The sequence below is a fragment of the Octodon degus genome, unplaced genomic scaffold, assembly GCF_000260255.1.
Source record: "Octodon degus isolate 3935 unplaced genomic scaffold, OctDeg1.0 scaffold00335, whole genome shotgun sequence".
Taxonomy (NCBI): domain Eukaryota; kingdom Metazoa; phylum Chordata; class Mammalia; order Rodentia; family Octodontidae; genus Octodon; species Octodon degus.
The window spans coordinates 1038808-1056710 of record NW_004524911.1 but is presented as its reverse complement, the minus strand read 5'-3'; the positions used below and the strand labels follow the sequence as shown (position 1 = coordinate 1056710).

Below are 17903 nucleotides of genomic sequence, written 5' to 3'. Positions count from 1 at the left end.
AACAAATAGCAATGACACAGTTTCAAAACTGATTAGTAGGACAGTTTCAATAACTAATATATTGCATATTGTTGTCTTCTTAGTGGTTATTCATAGTACAAGATGCAGACATGATATCCTGTCCACAAACACTATTAGAACAAATCTTTCTATTCATTGAATTAAAGAGAAAGTAGCTGTTTATACATCCTAGCTATTTTGAATATACAGATACAAAAATGGTCATTCATTTGAATCCCCTTTTTTGTTTAGCTTTAACAGGGAAGTGTTTTCCATTGTCATTTAAATATTGAATTCAGCAAAATATTCCAATATATTCCAGTAGCCCATAATCGTAATGGGTTATCTGTAGGACTAGCATTGGTCTGAGCAATAAATTTGATAACAATATGTAATATAACATATGTTCTTTGTATTTTGAAATTCTGTACTATTTATTCTAGGTGCTTTGTTTTTGTCTTTGTTCTAGTTACTTGTTTGGGGGTTTTCTTCAAATAATTTTTAAAAGAGTAACAGTGAGCTCTTTAGACAGTAATGCATTTACAAAATTACTGTTTTAGTATGTAGATAAGTATTAGGATGTGGGTACAGATGGATTTGAGGTGCTGCTAAAGTGTGGCTTGGGGTGTAGGAGAATATTTAGGTAGATTTATCTGTTACAAATTGTACTGCTATAAACATCAGTGAACATAAATTTGTGTGATACAATGTTTTTAATTCCAGGGAGATACACAGAAGGGGAACAGCTAGGTTGAATGATACCTTTAATCCTAGTTTTTGAGGAATTTCCACACTGATTTCCACTGTGTTACACCAGTCTTCACTCCCACCAACAGTAGATAAGGATTCCTTTTTCCCTATACCCCCTGCAGCATTTGTTATTGCTTAATTTTTTGATAGTAGACATTCATTCTGGAGTGAGATTTTTAATTTTTATCTCCCGAATGATCAATGATGTTCATTTTTTCATATATTTATTTGCCAGTTGTATTTCTTCGTGTGTATTCTTTATGTATATTCATCTCAGATGCCCAATTTTGGATTGGGTCTGAATTTGGGGGCCTAGTATTTTCAATTTTTCTTGATAGAAGTCCTTTATCTGAGGGACAACCTGCTAAAATTCTTTTCCCCTCTCTGGGGGTTATCTTTTCACTCTGTTGGTGTTTACTTTTGATGTGCAAAAGGTTTTTAATAAGATGAAATCTTAGTGGTTGATTCTTTAAAGTATTTTCTGTGCCACATGGGTTTTCTTCATGAATTTTGCCCTATGTCTTCAAGATTTTTACCTACTTTCTCATACAGCAGATTTATAGTGTTTACTCTTTTAAAATTTAACTCTTTGATCCATTTTGATTTTAGTTTAGTGCATGGTAATAGACACGAATCTAGTCGTTTTACAGAGAGCCCATTTTTCCAGCACCGTTTATTAAAGAGGCTAGCTAGTGAACATAGTTGGCCTCTTTGTCATAGATAAGATGGCCGAGTATGTTTGTATTTGTGTCCTCATCTTCTAATCTGTTGCCCTGATCCTCACGTCTGCTGTCCACTTGCTAGTATCATGATGATTTTATTGCAATAGCTTCATAGTATAATTACAAATCAGGGGTTATATTATTTTAAAAATGCTATGGTACCAGGCATGGTGGTGCCCACCTATAGTCCCAGCATTCAGGAGGCTGAGGCAGGAGGTTCATTGCGAGTTTAAGAACAACCTGGCCTACAAAGTGAGCTTAAGGCCAGCCAGAACTCCACAGTAAGACCAGTCTCAAAAAAAAAAAAAAAAAGACCAAAAAAATGCTGTGACTTAGTATTTCCCATAAGTTTAATGTTATAATGACTTGTCTTCAAACAAGTAGGTAGATTTCTTTTCGAGTTAATCATTTTTTAAGAGTCCTGTATGTATGTCTTTTTGAGCTGGGTAGTCAAAAGATGAGAGGAAGGAGGGAGAAAAGTAGTTACTGAACAAATTTGTTCTTTGATTTGTGTGAAAAACAAGTTAGGTGGGTTTTTATTCTCCCCAAGTTTGATCTAGCAGTGAGTATGTAATTATTATATCTCTATGCTTTTTGTCATTATATTTCTGCAAATGGACACATACCTCAGTGCACTGAAACCACATCTTAAAAGTTTTTAGCTATATAGAGATGAATATCTGAATTCTACTGGGCAAGTGAGACTAAGTTGGAATGGGTGATTGGTATAAATAATAAATGCTTTGGGAGTTCTGAGGAGCAATGTTGTGGTCTCCAATGAAATCATTTCAGTCCTGGCTTATGGGTCTTATGTTGTGCAAAGTTCTTCCCCAAGTTTTTCATTGAGAGTTTTCAGTATCCCACCCAAGCTCTGTAACACCCTACATTCCTTACCCTGAAGTTATTATGTTGTTTCTTCATTCTTTTTGCATATTCTACAGTTTGATACCACATTTCTGTTAAATATTTATTCACATTTTGCCTTACTCAGATGAGAACTAGTACCATCTTGCCAGCTTTCCTTTTGCATTCTCTTCCCCTCCTGCCTCCTTTCTCTCTACTCCTGTTCCCTACCCTCTCATTTTATAAATGGCCCATTTGTTCTTTCCTAGGGTTTTTCTGAGGTATATTTTGTTCAATTTCAATGTGTTCTATGGATTTTTTTTTATTCTTGCTTTCTTCAAAAATCCTAGAGACACTGAGCTCTTAATGCTCTCATTATGCAACTGTAGCATTATTCCATCCTTCTTAACTGTTGTGTAGCATGAAAGTATCTGAAAAGGAAAAAAAAAAAACCCTGATAAATTGCTGAATAGATTCTGTCAAGCTTTTATTATATGTTAGGAAATGAGGCATTGCATATAGGCTTTATTTTTGACCATATTTAAATGTTTAGAATTATTTTTTTTGTAGGGAGTTTTGAGCAAAGCCCAATTTTATACTTTGAATAATTCTAAATATGATTTTGTGTTTGTTTTGTTGTTTTGTTTGTATTTTTGTTTTGCCTAGCCTAGTCCTTTAAGCAAATGCCTAAGGTCTTTTAATTAAATTTACTTAATAGTATTTTCCTATTGATGAATTCCACTAACAGTAGTTTCCCTAAGATAGAATAATGTTTGTCATATACTGTACTTTTGAAGACTTTGTTTTTCCCTGTCTGCTCTCAAACCCAGTTAGGAATTTAAAACTACTTTTAGGATTTATTTCAGTTTATTTTGCCTCCTGGGGTATCTGTCTAAAGGCTCACATACTAAAGTCTGTTAAATTATGAAAAATACATAGAATTTCACTATGTCCCTTTGTTTTCTGCAGTTGTTACTGTGAATTTCTGAGTAACTCACTCTTTCTTTAATAGGGTTGTTGGTACAGAAGAACGTATTCCGATTCCACTCATGGATTACATCCTGAATGTGGTAAGATTCATCATAGGGCAAGCTGAATAAAGTTATGTGTTGTTTTTTTTTTTTTTTTGAAAATGTGCAGAATTATCAAAGAGCCTAGATTTTTTTCCCCTGCTGGGTGCCTTAAAATGTGAAAAGGAAAGATATGTAAGACTGCAGACCTTTTGATGTTGTTCTGTTAGACTGCTTGCCAAATATTAGCTACTGCCTCCTTCACTACCATCACCCAGTTGCCTTTTTATTCTCAATTTTTCGTTCATTGTTACTATTCCCCCATTAACAGTCTAAACAGGAAAAGGAGGGGGCTTTGTTATGTCAGTCATGTATTACGTTTTCTGAATGTCTTCAATGTATATTTTTTCCTTAGCTTCTCTTTCGCTTTTTAATCATTCTGGCCTTTTTTTTTCCCCCTGTGGCCTTTTCTTTGAAATTTCTGACTGTCTCACAGAAAAAAATTAATAATTTGAGTTGTCCCAGAATTATATATTACAAAAGAAAAGCCTGCTTAGCATGTGTCAAAAGTCTGCTAGTCATTTCCAACACTTACTGCCCACATTTTACTTCCTTTAAGAGTGCTTTGCCTTGTTGCACTTAATTACTATGTTCTATTTCTGTTATAAGCACATTTGGAGAAAAATATCCATGGTTTTGTGCCACCAGGTGGGGCATGCGTATAAGCACTAAATGAGCCCTGATTGGCCTTAGGCAAGTCCCTTACCTGACACCTGCTGTGCTTGAAAAAATTGTTATCATTCTTTATTTCCTGGATATTTTAGGGTGTGTTTCATCCCTCAATCCCTATTTATTCAAGCTTTTTGTATTGTAGAAAATACTATTTTCAAAACTGTTAGTAGGCCAGCTTTGTCCTTACTCCTAGCTGGCCTTCTGTTTCCAAGTATCAATCTCTGTTTGCATTTTTTTTTTGTTATTTAGATGAAATTTGTGGAGTCTATTCTGAGCAACAATACAACAGATGACCACTGCCAGGAATTTGTGAACCAGAAGGGACTCCTGCCTTTGGTTACAATTTTGGGTCTTCCCAACCTGCCAATTGACTTTCCCACATCTGCTGCCTGTCAGGCTGTTGCAGGTGTCTGCAAGTCCATATTGGTAAGAAACTGCCCAAGTACTTTCTTTTGTTTTTAAAAAGTGATTTTATACTGCTTTTGTGTATATGTTTATACTGTGGACTCCTTTTAGCCAAAAATAATGACTAAATTTCATGTTATGTGTGCATAAGTGAATTTTGTGACAGTATATAGTATTGTAACATTTCTCACAGAAAAGATAAGTATTTTTTTCTTTGTTCTTTATGTGATTCTAATATCACTTAAGTTATTTATAGACAGTAAAAAGTATATCCTGGAAACACATGTAGCTGAATTTCATTCCTGTGTTCTACTTCTCTTACTTGTGCTATTTGACACATCCTGTTATGTATTTAATGATATATTTTTCAACCATGATAGTCATAAATTTTAAGCATAATTGCTCTTATTTTGTCGAATGAAACACTGTCATTTTTTATTTTTATTTTTATTTTTTATTGCGGAACCGGGGATTGAACTCATGCCCTTGCGCTTGCCAGGGAAGCACTTATTCCACTGAGCCATCTCCCCGGCAACACTGTCATTTTTGATAACAAGATGTTCACACAGTTTTGTAGCCAACTTCTAAAATTTCCTTTTTGCAAAACCAGCAGTATACTCCTTCCCCCTAGACCTTGGAAACTGCCATTGTAATTTCATTCTCTAAATTTCACTACTTTGTGTATCTCATATACGTGCAATATTTGACATTTTGCTCTGTGCTCACTGAATTTTTAGCATGTGTCACAGTTTTCTTCTGTTTTTAAGACTGATTTATTACATGACTAGACTGTATTTTATTCATTAGTTGATAGATATTTCCATTGCTTCTGCATTGTGGGTATGGTGAATAATGCTACTAGCAACAAATAACTGATCTAATTTTTGTGTTTACGTACCTAGAAATGAGATAGCTATATCTTAGTAATTCTGTGTTTAGTTTTGTGAAGGACTGCCATACTGCCCACCCACAGAAGCTATAGTGTTTTACATTTACAGCAGCAATATACAGGATTCTGATATCTCCACATCCTTGCCAACTCTTTTTAGTAGTACATGTTTTTGCTAGGCATAGTGATGTATACCTGTAATCCCAACACTCAGGAGGCAGGAGGATCATAGTTTCAGGCCAGCTTGTGTGACGTAGTGAATCCAGGCTAGCCTGAGTTACTTCGTAAGGCTCTGTCTCATACAAATAAAAAAGTAGTACATGTTTGTAGTACAGAGAATCCAATGCAAGGATATCCACTGTCACCACTCCTGTTCAATATATTATTTAGCATTAACCACAGGAATCAGGCAAGAGAAGAATAAAAGGGATACTGTACATACAGGAAAGGAAGAGGTCAAATTCTTATTTGCAGAAGATATTGTCCAACTCTTAAAAATAATAACCAAATTCCGCGATGTAGCATGATAAAAAGCCACATATTAATCAATAGTGTTGGTTGAAGTTTTGTTGCTTTTTCAGATTTGGTGTTCGGAGTTGAATCCAGGACACCACTAAGCTGCCTTCCTAGCTACTTTTTATTTTCAGCCAGGATCTTTCTATCCTGCACAGAGTGACATTTGTAATCCTCCTACCTCAGCCTCCAATGCTAGAATTATAGGCATGAACCACAATGGTTGACATGGTGTTCTATGGTTTTTGTTTTTCCTCCTTTCTTCCCAAGACTGTCTTGCTTATTTAGAGTCTCTTCATATTCTACATCAGTCTTTGGCGGGACTCTTCCTGTTCTCACTCTAAAAACAACCCAACAACTTAGCTATTTTGTACTTTGGTATTGATCGTTTAAAAATCTAAGAAGCTCCCTCATCAGGTAGAATATGCAGTGATTGGTCGTTTTCCCTAAAAATCAGAAATCCAGTTCTTTATAGACCTTAATGCAGGTAATGTTTTATTATCTTTCACTCTATAAATGTTTTATTCAGGAGAGAAAGGGAAGAGACAATTCTTACCTTCTGCCTCTGAGTTACTTAGTGTAAGGAGCGATAGATTTATTTGTATTTTTTAGGGAAACGTCTACAGGGTATTCAGGGTCTCAATACTAGATCGGACTCAGTGATTCTCCTGTTTATAGCCTCCCAAATCATCTCAGCGCACCTCAGGGGTGGGGCTGGCATGGCAGGCCCAGGGATTGAACCCCCAGCCCCAGGCTCTTTAATCCACTGAGCTATTTGGCCGGCTCAAGACATAGATTTATTTAAAGCCCTAGGAGAGCACATAATTTCTCACGTAATATGCCTGGAGATTGATCATTGTTTTATTTTTCTTCGGTCTTAAACAGAAATCACATGAGCTATACAATCCTAAGTTGTTATTTATATTGTCAACTGATGCCAGTTGGAGTCATCTTTCTTGAGTTAAGAAAGAAAAAACATTGTAATAGTGATTTTCTTCATGCTTTGTGACGCTGCCTAACATAGCACCTTATTGAAGTAAGTTTAGAATTAGCTTCGCAGCATAACTCTTTATATAGCAGTATTCCAGTTAGCTTCCTCAGCATAGTGTGGTTGACTCACCAAGTTTGAAATTAGTGTATACTCCACAAAGAGGTATTGAGATCCATCATAGGTAGATTCATACTTGGTTGTCATCATTTACCTAGACATTTACATGGCCACATCTAAAATAGAATTTCATTTAAGAGTCACTTCCACTGTGGCTTTTTAAAGAAAGACATATGAGAATCTTTATATATTAACACGTAATTATTATTCTTATTTCAGACACTGTCACATGAACCTAAAGTTCTTCAGGAGGGTCTCCTTCAATTGGACTCCATCCTTTCTTCCTTGGAGCCTTTACACCGCCCCATTGAATCCCCTGGGGGCTCAGTGTTGTTGCGAGAACTGGCATGTGCTGGAAATGTTGCTGATGCTACCCTCTCAGCTCAAGCCACACCTCTGCTACACGCACTCACTGCTGCCCATGCTTACATCATGATGTTTGTTCATACTTGCAGAGTTGGACAGGTAAGAGTAACGTGTGAAGTAAACATGTCGGTTTAATACCTGAGGCATATATCTAGTAGCTTATTGTTTCCAGAAGTCGATCTATGTGGGTTAGCAGTTGAAAGAACATACAGGTTTAATATGAGGTATTTTTTTATAGTGTCCATCTACCCCTTTAGTGGGTGGGTATTTTAAGATTATGTTTCATGTTGTTTTGTAGTTATTCTCCTTTAAGGATTTTTTTTTAATTAGGAGTTAACCATATAATTTGTCATTACCTAGTCCTGCTTGGGACTGAATAGAGGTTATTATAGGCAATTATCAGGCATTAATTGATCTATACTATCTCATCTGTATTAGCCAACTTAGATTTTAGTCTTCTTTTTAGTGGGCATAGCTCAACTGACTATTCAGTGAGCCTTATTTGTAATCTTTGGGCAAGTACATGTAGGCCTAATATTGGGACGGCAAAAGACATTTCACTTCCATTACATTTAAAATCACTAGTAATTAACTTGAATAAAAATGTCTTGTCAAGCCTTATCCCTCAAATTGATAGTATTTTATGGTTCCAAAAAGCATGTTTTGTGTGCTCAAAATTTAACTGCCTTTATTTATTACATAGTTAAATCTGCAGATTATTGTTATAACTACTTAAAAGCCCTATGTTACGCTACTAACCAGGAATGTATTCTATGGATCAGTCAGATAAGAACTCAAAAGCATAATCATAAACTATTTAGCAAGTTAAATTATATTTTAAAAGGCAGGGATTAGTTTTTATGCCTCATGTTTTATGAAAGGAAATAATCAAAAATTAAATGGCATAGATATGTAGTGAAGTAAAGAAATTGGAATGAAAAAATACAAGCTCCCTCAACCAAAAATATAATTACAAGCTAGTCTACAAAACTATTCCTTTGATTCAGAAAATGTTTCTTGTGATGCCTTTTAACTACAAAAAGCTGTAAGAATGGATATTAGTGATAGCTTATAATTACTGTAAAAGACCACTTTGAAAAGCTAATCTTAAGTGTGGACATTTTGATGAAGTGGATGGTTCTTTGAGAATACCAATGAAGGAAATTAGAAACCTTTACCATTCTGAAACAGCAGAAAATTGATTCTGAATTTTTATTTTCAGAGACTATCTCAGAATTATAATTCTCTCTACTTTGGTTACAGAGTGAAATTCGTTCCATCTCCGTAAATCAGTGGGGTTCTCAGTTGGGTCTGAGTGTTCTGAGCAAGCTGAGCCAGTTATACTGTTCTCTAGTGTGGGAAAGCACTGTCCTCCTCTCTCTGTGTACTCCAAACAGGTTAGTGAATAGTCATCTCCCTTGGTATCTATATGAACTCAGTAAACATGTGGAGGATTGCTTTACTCTGATCAGAGATGGAAGGGTACCCCAAAAAGTACAGTGGTATAGCAGGCATGTCGGTATGTATCTATAATCCTAGTACTTAGTAAGTTGAGGCAGTAGGATCATCCTGACTACACAGTGAATTCAAGACCAGCCTAAATTACAACACAGAGAACCTATGTCAAAACAATAAAAAATATAACATCTGTAATAGCTTCCTTATCTTGCCTGAATTTAACAGCCCAGGGACTTAACTAACTATATCATCATCTATATCTTCGAGATGACACTCTAGACATGTGTGTCAGCTTAGTAGGGGTCTACAATTTGGAAAAGCATAGTGAATACTACCTCAGCAATTGAAGTTATTTTATTGTATTCAGGATAATGTACCTGCTCTAAGAGGCATAATATTGGTCAGGTGTGTCAGAAACCATGTATAGTATAAAAAGCGAAGTATCAGGTGCTTTGTTTTGCTCATTGGTTGTGTTGTTGCAGCCTACCATCTGGGTGTGAATTTGGCCAGGCAGATATGCAGAAACTGGTTCCAAAGGATGAGAAGGCAGGTACGACCCAGGGCGGAAAAAGATCAGGTAACTCTAAGAAACTAAAATCTTAGTCATTAAGTCTCCTAAGTTGCAATCTTCTCTCTACAGATTTTTAATAAAAATTAAGCTAGATCCTGATATCTCTAATCCTTAATCCTTAAGTTTTCTCTCAGTGATACCTCATCAATTTTTATTAAATTTAAACTTCTTTCACTTCCTTTATAAACATACATACATTGTGATTAAAACTAGGAGATACAATGGAAAGAAAAACCCACTTATCTACCACGAGAATAACACAGACCACTTTGGGAGTATCTGCCTAAAGTTTTTCTCTGAGGATGTTTGCAGTTATCTTAGATAAAACATTTTTTTTTAAAAAAAAAGATGAAACATTTTATACATCTCTTCTCAATTAACATTAAGTGCCATGTAAACAAATTTGTTCCCTGTTGGGGTGTTAATGTGCTGCTTTGAAAAATGGGCAGGATTTGTGTGTAGCTTTATATAAGATTGTTTCCTACAAGATTATTTAAAAATCTATGAAAAGACATAAGATTTTGATTTTATCATGAAGTTACATTTTTTTACATTTAGTTTTACTCACTAGATTCAAGTATTACTATAAACTTCCCATTTTTTTAATGTGGCCAGTAAAAAGGTTAAAATTATGTACGTGGCTTGCATTGTATTTCTGTCAATGCAATGCTACTTTAGAGAATGTGTTATGTCACAGTAAACGTTTCTAAGTACCATAAGCAGAAATCATACATAATTCTCATGGGACTCTTCCAACTAAGGAACCAGGTAAGTGCTGACTCTACATGGTCTCATTGCTCCCCTCTTATATCCACAGATGGAGAACAGGATGGAACAGCTGGTAGTATGGATGCTTCTACCCAAGGATTATTGGAAGGGATTGGTCTAGATGGTGACACGTTGGCTCCTATGGAGACAGATGAACCTGCTTCAGACTCTAAAGCCAAATCTAAAATCACTCCAGCCATGGCTGCCAGAATTAAGCAAATCAAGCCCTTGTTGTCAGGTGAACGAGTCCTTTTTTTTTTCTGTTCCCTTTCCTGGCTTTCTGAACACTTCACTAGTCCTACCCCACAGATTGAATTGGAGAGGCTATATCACTTTGTGTAAAGAAGTTTTACAACTCACTTTTACATGTATTCTGTTGAGTTCCTGTATAACCTGCTTTCCTGTGACTAGGGCAAAATTACATACACAATTTAAAGACAATTTTATTTTGGCTTATTCCTTGAATCCTCAGTCAGCTGGCTCCAAGGTAGGAACAAGGTGGTAGAGCAAAAGGCACTCAGCACATAGCAGCCCAAAGGCAGAAAGAAAAAGGAGAAGCCCAGGACAAGATCCCACCTTCCCAGGTCATGCCCCTAGCAACCCACCTTTACCAAGTTCCACCTCCCTAACCGCACATTCAGCTACTGAATTCATCAATGAATGAATGCACCGAAGAGTATAACACCTCTATGATCCAGTCATGTCTTACAGACATGTCTTTTGGGAAACATGTTAGATGTAAATCATTGACACAGCCCCCTATTACGGGTTTGACTGTACTTGCTGCCAGAGTTACAAATGAGAGAATACCTTCCTCAGTTGAGAGTTAAAGCCACATCTGCCTTTTCTTCTATCATTCCCTTCCTCTTCCTCACTTTTTAATGATTACAAATGGCTTCCACCCAGAGCATTTCACTTAAATGTCTCACCAAGATACCCAAATCTTCCATTTTCATTTGTGTGAAGGATAACACCTGACCCCCCCTTCTCCTAGAATCAGGTTTTTTTCATTGTTTTGTGTTACTTAACTCTCCTATTTGTCTCATTACTCCACCCATCTTTTCCTTTCTCTTTCCTTTAAAGAAAGCTGCAAGGTAACAAAGCCTATGTGGTTCATTAAAGTCACTTGGATAGAGTGGAAACTACTTTCACAGGATACCAAAACTATTAAATTTGTGTGTACTGATCTATTTGTTGTCTCTTGGCACCTAATGTAGTATTGCTGGCTGAGCATGCTGGCGAATACCTGAAATCTCAGCACAGAAACTAAGGCAGGAGGATCTCATTGAATTCTAGGCCAGGTCTACATAGTGAGTTCAAGGTCTGCCTGTACTACACAGTAAGACCTTGTCTCAAAAAAATGATTGGTAACCCTGTTTTATGTATTTCTCAACAGTTGACAATTTGTAAACTTTAAGGAAAAAGGACATAGCTCATAGGATGTGGGATCTGTGCCCAAAACCAAGGAGAAAATGACCTTTGGTATTGGTATTTGCTAAGTTCAATCCCCAAGAATTCTGTATTTTGTCATTTAATTCTCCATTTGTATTAATATGACTATACCAGGACTACCCGAAAATTTTAGCGGAACCGATCATCCATAGTGTTGATGTGTTAAGTACTTTGCTATACTACTTTGACCTCATTTTCCTCTGGTCCTTGAATTACCTTTGAGCCACTTTGCTGTCTATTTGACTGAAAACAGAGGTGAGAAAGTATAAACTTAGTATTTGGGTAAACTGTCCAGTTAGTTTGAACTAACTAGGTTTACAGAGTGGTTTTTTTTTCTCCAATCTTCAGGCAGATAGTGTGTATATTCAGCCTATTGCTTGAACAGAATTAATAAACCCTACTTTTTCTGGAATATGGAAAAGATAGCACTAAGTCTTTTTTTCTTCCTATGCTTTGTTTCTTTGAGCTATGTTTTGAGCATGATTTTTGACCCAAACTGTTAACAGGGGGCATATACATCCTTGAGAGACTTTGATTTGGAACTTAACCATGTCTCTGGATCATCGTAAAATAATGTTTATTTCAGAAGTATTTTGGTAGCATTTTTATTTATTTTTTGTTTCTGTATTTGGTACAGGGTCTCACTACATAGCTCAGACTCATGATCCTCCTGTTTTTAGCCTCTCCAGCGCTGGGTTTAGAGGCGTGTGCCACCAAAAAGTGTGAACTTTTTCTGTTTTTTTTTTTTTCAAGACAGGGCATTTTATAGTTCAGGCTGGATTTGAACTCCCCAAAATCTTTCTGCCTCAGCCTCCCAGTTACTGGGATTATAGGTGTGCAAAACCACACCTGGTTTAGGGCTTGCTTCCTGGGGGTGGGACCAGAGCACTATGCAGGAATGAGGATCGAACCCTGGTCCCTGTGCTTGCCCATGCAGGTGCTTTGTCCATTGAGCTATCTTCCCAGCCCTTTTATTTATGATTTTAAAAGTAAAATAATGCCTGTAGAAATGAGTATTCTGTTTGTTTTTGTTTTTCACTGGCTCAGGCTACCTTAAGGGCAGGTCTGGAGTAGCATGTGGTGCTGGGGATCGAACTGCAGTCCCTTGCCCCTGACTGATTTTGTTTAAGAAGGTGATTTAGACAACTGAGCTAACCCACCAGCCCCAATGCCTGTAGAAATGAAAAAGACAAAAGTATTTAAGGAAAAGTGATTAATATTTGGTCTTAATTTTTTTTACCTTTTTATACATTTGCTTTTTACATATAAGGTTTTGCTTTTTGATCATTTTTGTTCAGCACTATATTGAAAAACATCCCACAAAAATTAAAATTTTAAAATGCCCTTAGTCTTAATTCCTTGTGACAGATTTCTGTATTTCCTAGCAGTGTCTTTTTCTTAAAGAGACCATATATTTTATGTTGTGATCAGTGTATACTATTTGAATGTAATCTCTTCTGTTCCAGACAGTTAATCATTTTTGCCATTTTTAAAGTACTCTGTAGGTATTCTAAGTGATTGAGGTAGTCCAGTCAATTTCCTTAGTGCATGTTGCTGCATAGACATTCTTCATTTAATGACCGAATCACAGTCCTTTCACTAATTGCATTAGTTGCTAAAGGAGGAATTGTATACTCTGTACATTGCAATATTCAGAACAAAGAAACAAAGGAAACTCCAGCTTAATGACTTAAGTTTTATTTGTGTGACTCTTCCTTGCAGTACTATAATTTATAACAGCACAAAGACTATGTATAATACTGTACTGTACAGTCAGCTAAAATTGCAGTACTGTATGAACGAGGTACACTGACAAAAGTGGCATGAGGCTCTATAAGATGTGCAGAACATTATACCAAAAAAGACAGTTTGTGAGTCCATATAGTCATTAAGCGGGTAGGTTGTTAACTGAGAAATACTTTTATCTGTATTGTTTCTACAAAGATAATTTCAATTGTGTATTTATTTTTTGTTTTTATATAATTCCTTAAGAGCCCACTTAAGGAATAGTATTAGTGTAATTCTGTTTTCTATGAAGAAAGGCATTTTGTCCACTGGGAATCTTCTGAGATTATCATGTGGAGACAAATCCAAGTGTTTAGCAGGTGTTGTGTTTGAGGCAATTTTAGTTATAAAAATGTAATGAGACTACTGACCAACCTTATTCTGACTTCTGTGTTCCAGCTTCCTCCCGGTTAGGACGGGCACTTGCTGAACTATTTGGACTCCTTGTTAAACTTTGTGTGGGGTCACCTGTTCGCCAAAGAAGGAGCCACCATGCTGCCAGCACCACAACAGCACCAACACCTGCTGCTCGATCAACAGCCTCAGCCCTCACTAAACTCCTCACAAAGGGATTATCTTGGCAGCCCCCACCATATACACCTACTCCCCGCTTCAGGTGAGATTCTGCTTGAGATGAAGGAACTAGAAAATTGTCATAGAACTTGACTTGTTCCTAGTGTTTTTGAATGACAACAAGCCACTGAATTAAGAGAACTTGGAGGTTCATTGCTAAACTGTATATGTATGAAGTATAAAACATGAAATTTTGAAAGCATTTGTGATCAGACCTTGTTTTCAATAAGCTTGTGAAGATGAGAAATGTCACTTTTCATGCCTTTGAAATTTTAATCCTAATACTAGGTTATTTACCTTTCCATTCTGTCAATTGGATGTATTCTATTCTCTTGGTCTCTATGTGAATTTGCCATTGTTTTGGTATCTGCCTCAAAAAAGCCTACTTTTTTTGTTTTTGCCCTCTTTTAGGCTGACATTCTTCATCTGTTCAGTTGGTTTCACCTCTCCAATGCTGTTTGATGAGAGGAAGTATCCCTATCATCTCATGCTGCAGAAATTTCTCTGCTCTGGAGGCCACAATGCACTTTTTGAGTAAGGAACAGTGCTCCACAGTGAAGGATGTCTTGATGTTTAGTCTCTTTTGCTGTGTATCTTACCAGCCCACAGCTTTGTAGATTATCTGTCTTGTGACAGTTGGATATAGGGAGGTTGGATCATGTTCTGGGAACATGTTTCATGTTCTGAGAAGCAGCCATATGTCTTCACATTGTTAGAAAGTGATATTTAGACTGCCCTATAAATACTTGTAAGGGTCCCTGGTCTTTTTTTCCAATTAGCTTCTAATGTTTTATACACGTTTTCTTTTAGACTTCTCTTTTTCTGTTTCTCTAGCTCAATTAAAATAGGTTTGGGCTATTTTTAAAGGTTTCAAAAGAAAGCCCATGAACGTTGGTGGAAGAATCAGAGGGGGTACATGCAGTGCCACTACAGAGACTGGGAACCTTTTAAAAATTAATCTCCCCTTACCAAAAATACTCTATCCCCATATTTTCTCTTGTTTGACTTTAGAACCTTCAACTGGGCTCTTTCCATGGGAGGCAAAGTTCCTGTGTCAGAGGGATTAGAACATTCAGACTTACCTGATGGCACAGGAGAATTCTTAGATGCCTGGCTTATGCTTGTGGAAAAGATGGTGAATCCTACCACGGTGCTTGAATCTCCACATTCACTGCCTGCCAAATTGCCTGGAGGTGTCCAAAATTTTCCACAATTCAGTGCCCTCCGCTTCCTTGTGGTAACTCAGAAGGTGAGTTGCCATTTAAAGACCATTTTCTCATGCTAACTGGATAGTTATTCCATTTTTTCCTCCTTAATCAAATGATGTGATATTGGGGGAGGGGACACTAGAGATGGAACCTAGGGCCTAACTGAGCTACCTTCCTCAGCCCAGTAATGATACTGAATGATCATTGATTGTAATTCCACTAGAGCTGTTTACAGATGGTGATGGAGACCTTGGAGAATTTTTCCATGCTGTAAACATGAATAAACTTGAGATTGGTAGTTCTAGCTCCCCTTCTTAGTGCTTCCCTAGGTTGTAGCATTGGTGACTAATGATTTTGTTTTTGTCATTAAGTGTGGAAGAGCTTTCCCATAAATCTTATTATTGCATTTTTCTAAGGCTTTGAATTTAGCCAAAAAGATTGTCATACTTTTCTTAAATGACTTATAGGCAGCCTTTACTTGCATCAAGAACTTATGGAACAGGAAACCTTTGAAGGTATATGGTGGCCGAATGGCAGAATCAATGCTAGCCATTCTTTGCCATATCCTCCGAGGAGAACCTGTGATTAGAGAGAGACTGAGCAAGGAGAAAGAAGGGCCTCGTGGAGAAGAGGATACAGCGCAAGAGGAAGGTGGCTCTCGCCGGGAACCTCAAGTCAACCAGCAACAGCTGCAACAGGTAGTAGGTTGCTGCCTCACATTAATGGGATACAATATTTGTGGTCTTTGTAAGCCAGGAAATAGGTTTAAAATCACTTCTCTTTTTTTTTTTTTATTATTTTTTTTTTACTTCTCTTTTCATTAAACTTTTTTTTCTCCTGAGGAAATCTGAAGTCTAGTCTTAATGTTCTGCACAAGTAATAGATTGGTATCCTCCTAATTGTATTGCTTTTGCTTTGATATTCTCACCTTGCTGCTACCATGTTTTTTTGTTGTTGTTATTTGTTTTGTGTTTGTTGTTTTTTGTAGAACCATGGATTGAACTCAGGCCCTTACGCTTGCCAGGCAAGCACTTATTCTACTGAGCTTTTTCTCTGGCCCCCATACCATGTTTATTAAAGGCAAACTATGTTCACTTATGTAGTAAGAAGTCTCTAAAGGGAAAAGATGTTGTGACTCTAATTTATTTTCCAAGGAGAGCTTTCTATAAAATTTTAATCTCAGACAAAACTTCTTGGGCCAGCCAGATAACTCCCATGAAAGTACTAACCAGGCCCAACCCTGCTTAGCTTCCAAGATCAGATGAGATCAGGTGTGTTCAGGGTGGTATGGGCATAGACCCAGCTAGATAACTCAGCAGATTAGAGTGCCTGCTTAGGCAGACACAGGGATCTGGGTTTGATCCCCAGAGTGTCATGCCAGCCCTACCCCCGGGGCTTGCAGAGACAGCAACTGAGACTGGACGTGGTGGTGCGAGCCTGTAATCCCAGCACTTGGGAAGCTGAAAACAGGAGGATCACTATGAGTCTGATCTGTATAGTGAAAGCCTGTAGACCCTGTAATAAATCCATACTTAAATCAATAAATTTATATAAACTTCTTTTTATACTTTTAAATATGTACGTAAACCATGTTTTAAAATTGGTTACTACACCACAATAATATGTGCATAGCTGTGTTTATAGCAGCACAGTTTATAATAAATGGATAAATCTTGGATATAACCCAAATGGCCATCCACCAAGGAATGGATATAAAGTTGTTTTTTAAGTGGAGTACTAAGCCATAAAGAAAGATAAAAATGAGACATAAGTAAATGGATGGACCTTGAGAACATTCTTTTAAAGTGAAATAAATCAGATGCATATGTGTAAATATCAATCACATTATCTCTCTTGCAAGAAACAGACTGGGCATGGTGGCATGTGCCTTGTAATCCCAGCTCTTGGGAGGCTGTAAACAAGCAGATCACTGAGTCCGAACCAGTAGTGAGACCCTGAACACCTTGTGAACCCTTCCCTAAAATCAAATAAAAGAGAGACTTAGATGGTAAACAACAAAATGTGTAGTAGATATTGTGAAATACAAAGTAATTGTTCAAAGGAAAGAAAAATGGGAAATTGGAAGGAAAAAGAAAAAAATGGAAAAAAAGCTTTGCAAATAAGGTAGGGAGGTGGGGTTGAAATGAGGGGCGGGGGATGAGAAAATAGGGACTAATACATATGTACAGGTACAAATTGCCTATGATGAATATGATCATTATACATATCTTAAGTTATACCACTAAATTTAATTTTTAAAATAGGTGGTAAGTACAAAGTGGAAGTGAAAGGGACCTAAGTTCCTGATGCTTCACTCTCGAAAACATTTTTAGACTTTTCTTAGTGAAATATATGTGCTTCTTTTTACTATTAAGTAATAAATACTTTGGAAATTTTAGATAATAAAGCAAAAATTTCCCCATGCAAGATAGCTATTTTTTTCATACAGTTGACTCCACACATAATTTTTACATAGGTAACAAGAGGTAATATGCAGTTATATTGCTGCCATTAAGAAATATTTTTACTGCTGTTTTAGACCTCTCTCTTGGTTTTTTGTTATTAGACAAGGGCTCACTGTATTGTAGTTCATGCTGGCCTTGAGCTCAACTGTGTGGTCCACTGCGGTCTCAAACTTCACAGCAATCCTCCTGCCTCAGCCTCCCCAGTGCTAGGATTATTACAGGGTGTACCACCATGCCTGGCTCCGCTTATACTTCTCTTGTATAATGCTCTTGTATATAAACTTT

General features: G+C 36.8%; 1 protein-coding gene across 11 annotated transcripts in view; it reads left to right on the top strand.

The window, feature by feature from the left end:
- Positions 1-17903, top strand: part of Huwe1 (HECT, UBA and WWE domain containing 1, E3 ubiquitin protein ligase) — a 170138-nt gene that overhangs the window by 90113 nt on the left and 62122 nt on the right. For 10 of the 11 annotated variants that reach the window (XM_023708167.1, XM_023708162.1, XM_023708166.1 and 7 more), the window contains 10 exons: positions 3328-3385; positions 4307-4483; positions 7192-7437; positions 8602-8735; positions 9279-9373; positions 10185-10373; positions 13772-13988; positions 14357-14479; positions 14957-15194; positions 15621-15851. In XM_023708167.1, coding sequence (XP_023563935.1) covers positions 3328-3385; positions 4307-4483; positions 7192-7437; positions 8602-8735; positions 9279-9373; positions 10185-10373; positions 13772-13988; positions 14357-14479; positions 14957-15194; positions 15621-15851 — 1708 coding nt within the window. The remainder of the gene's footprint in view (positions 1-3327; positions 3386-4306; positions 4484-7191; positions 7438-8601; positions 8736-9278; positions 9374-10184; positions 10374-13771; positions 13989-14356; positions 14480-14956; positions 15195-15620; positions 15852-17903) is intronic. The other variant, XM_023708169.1, reaches the window with a different exon arrangement.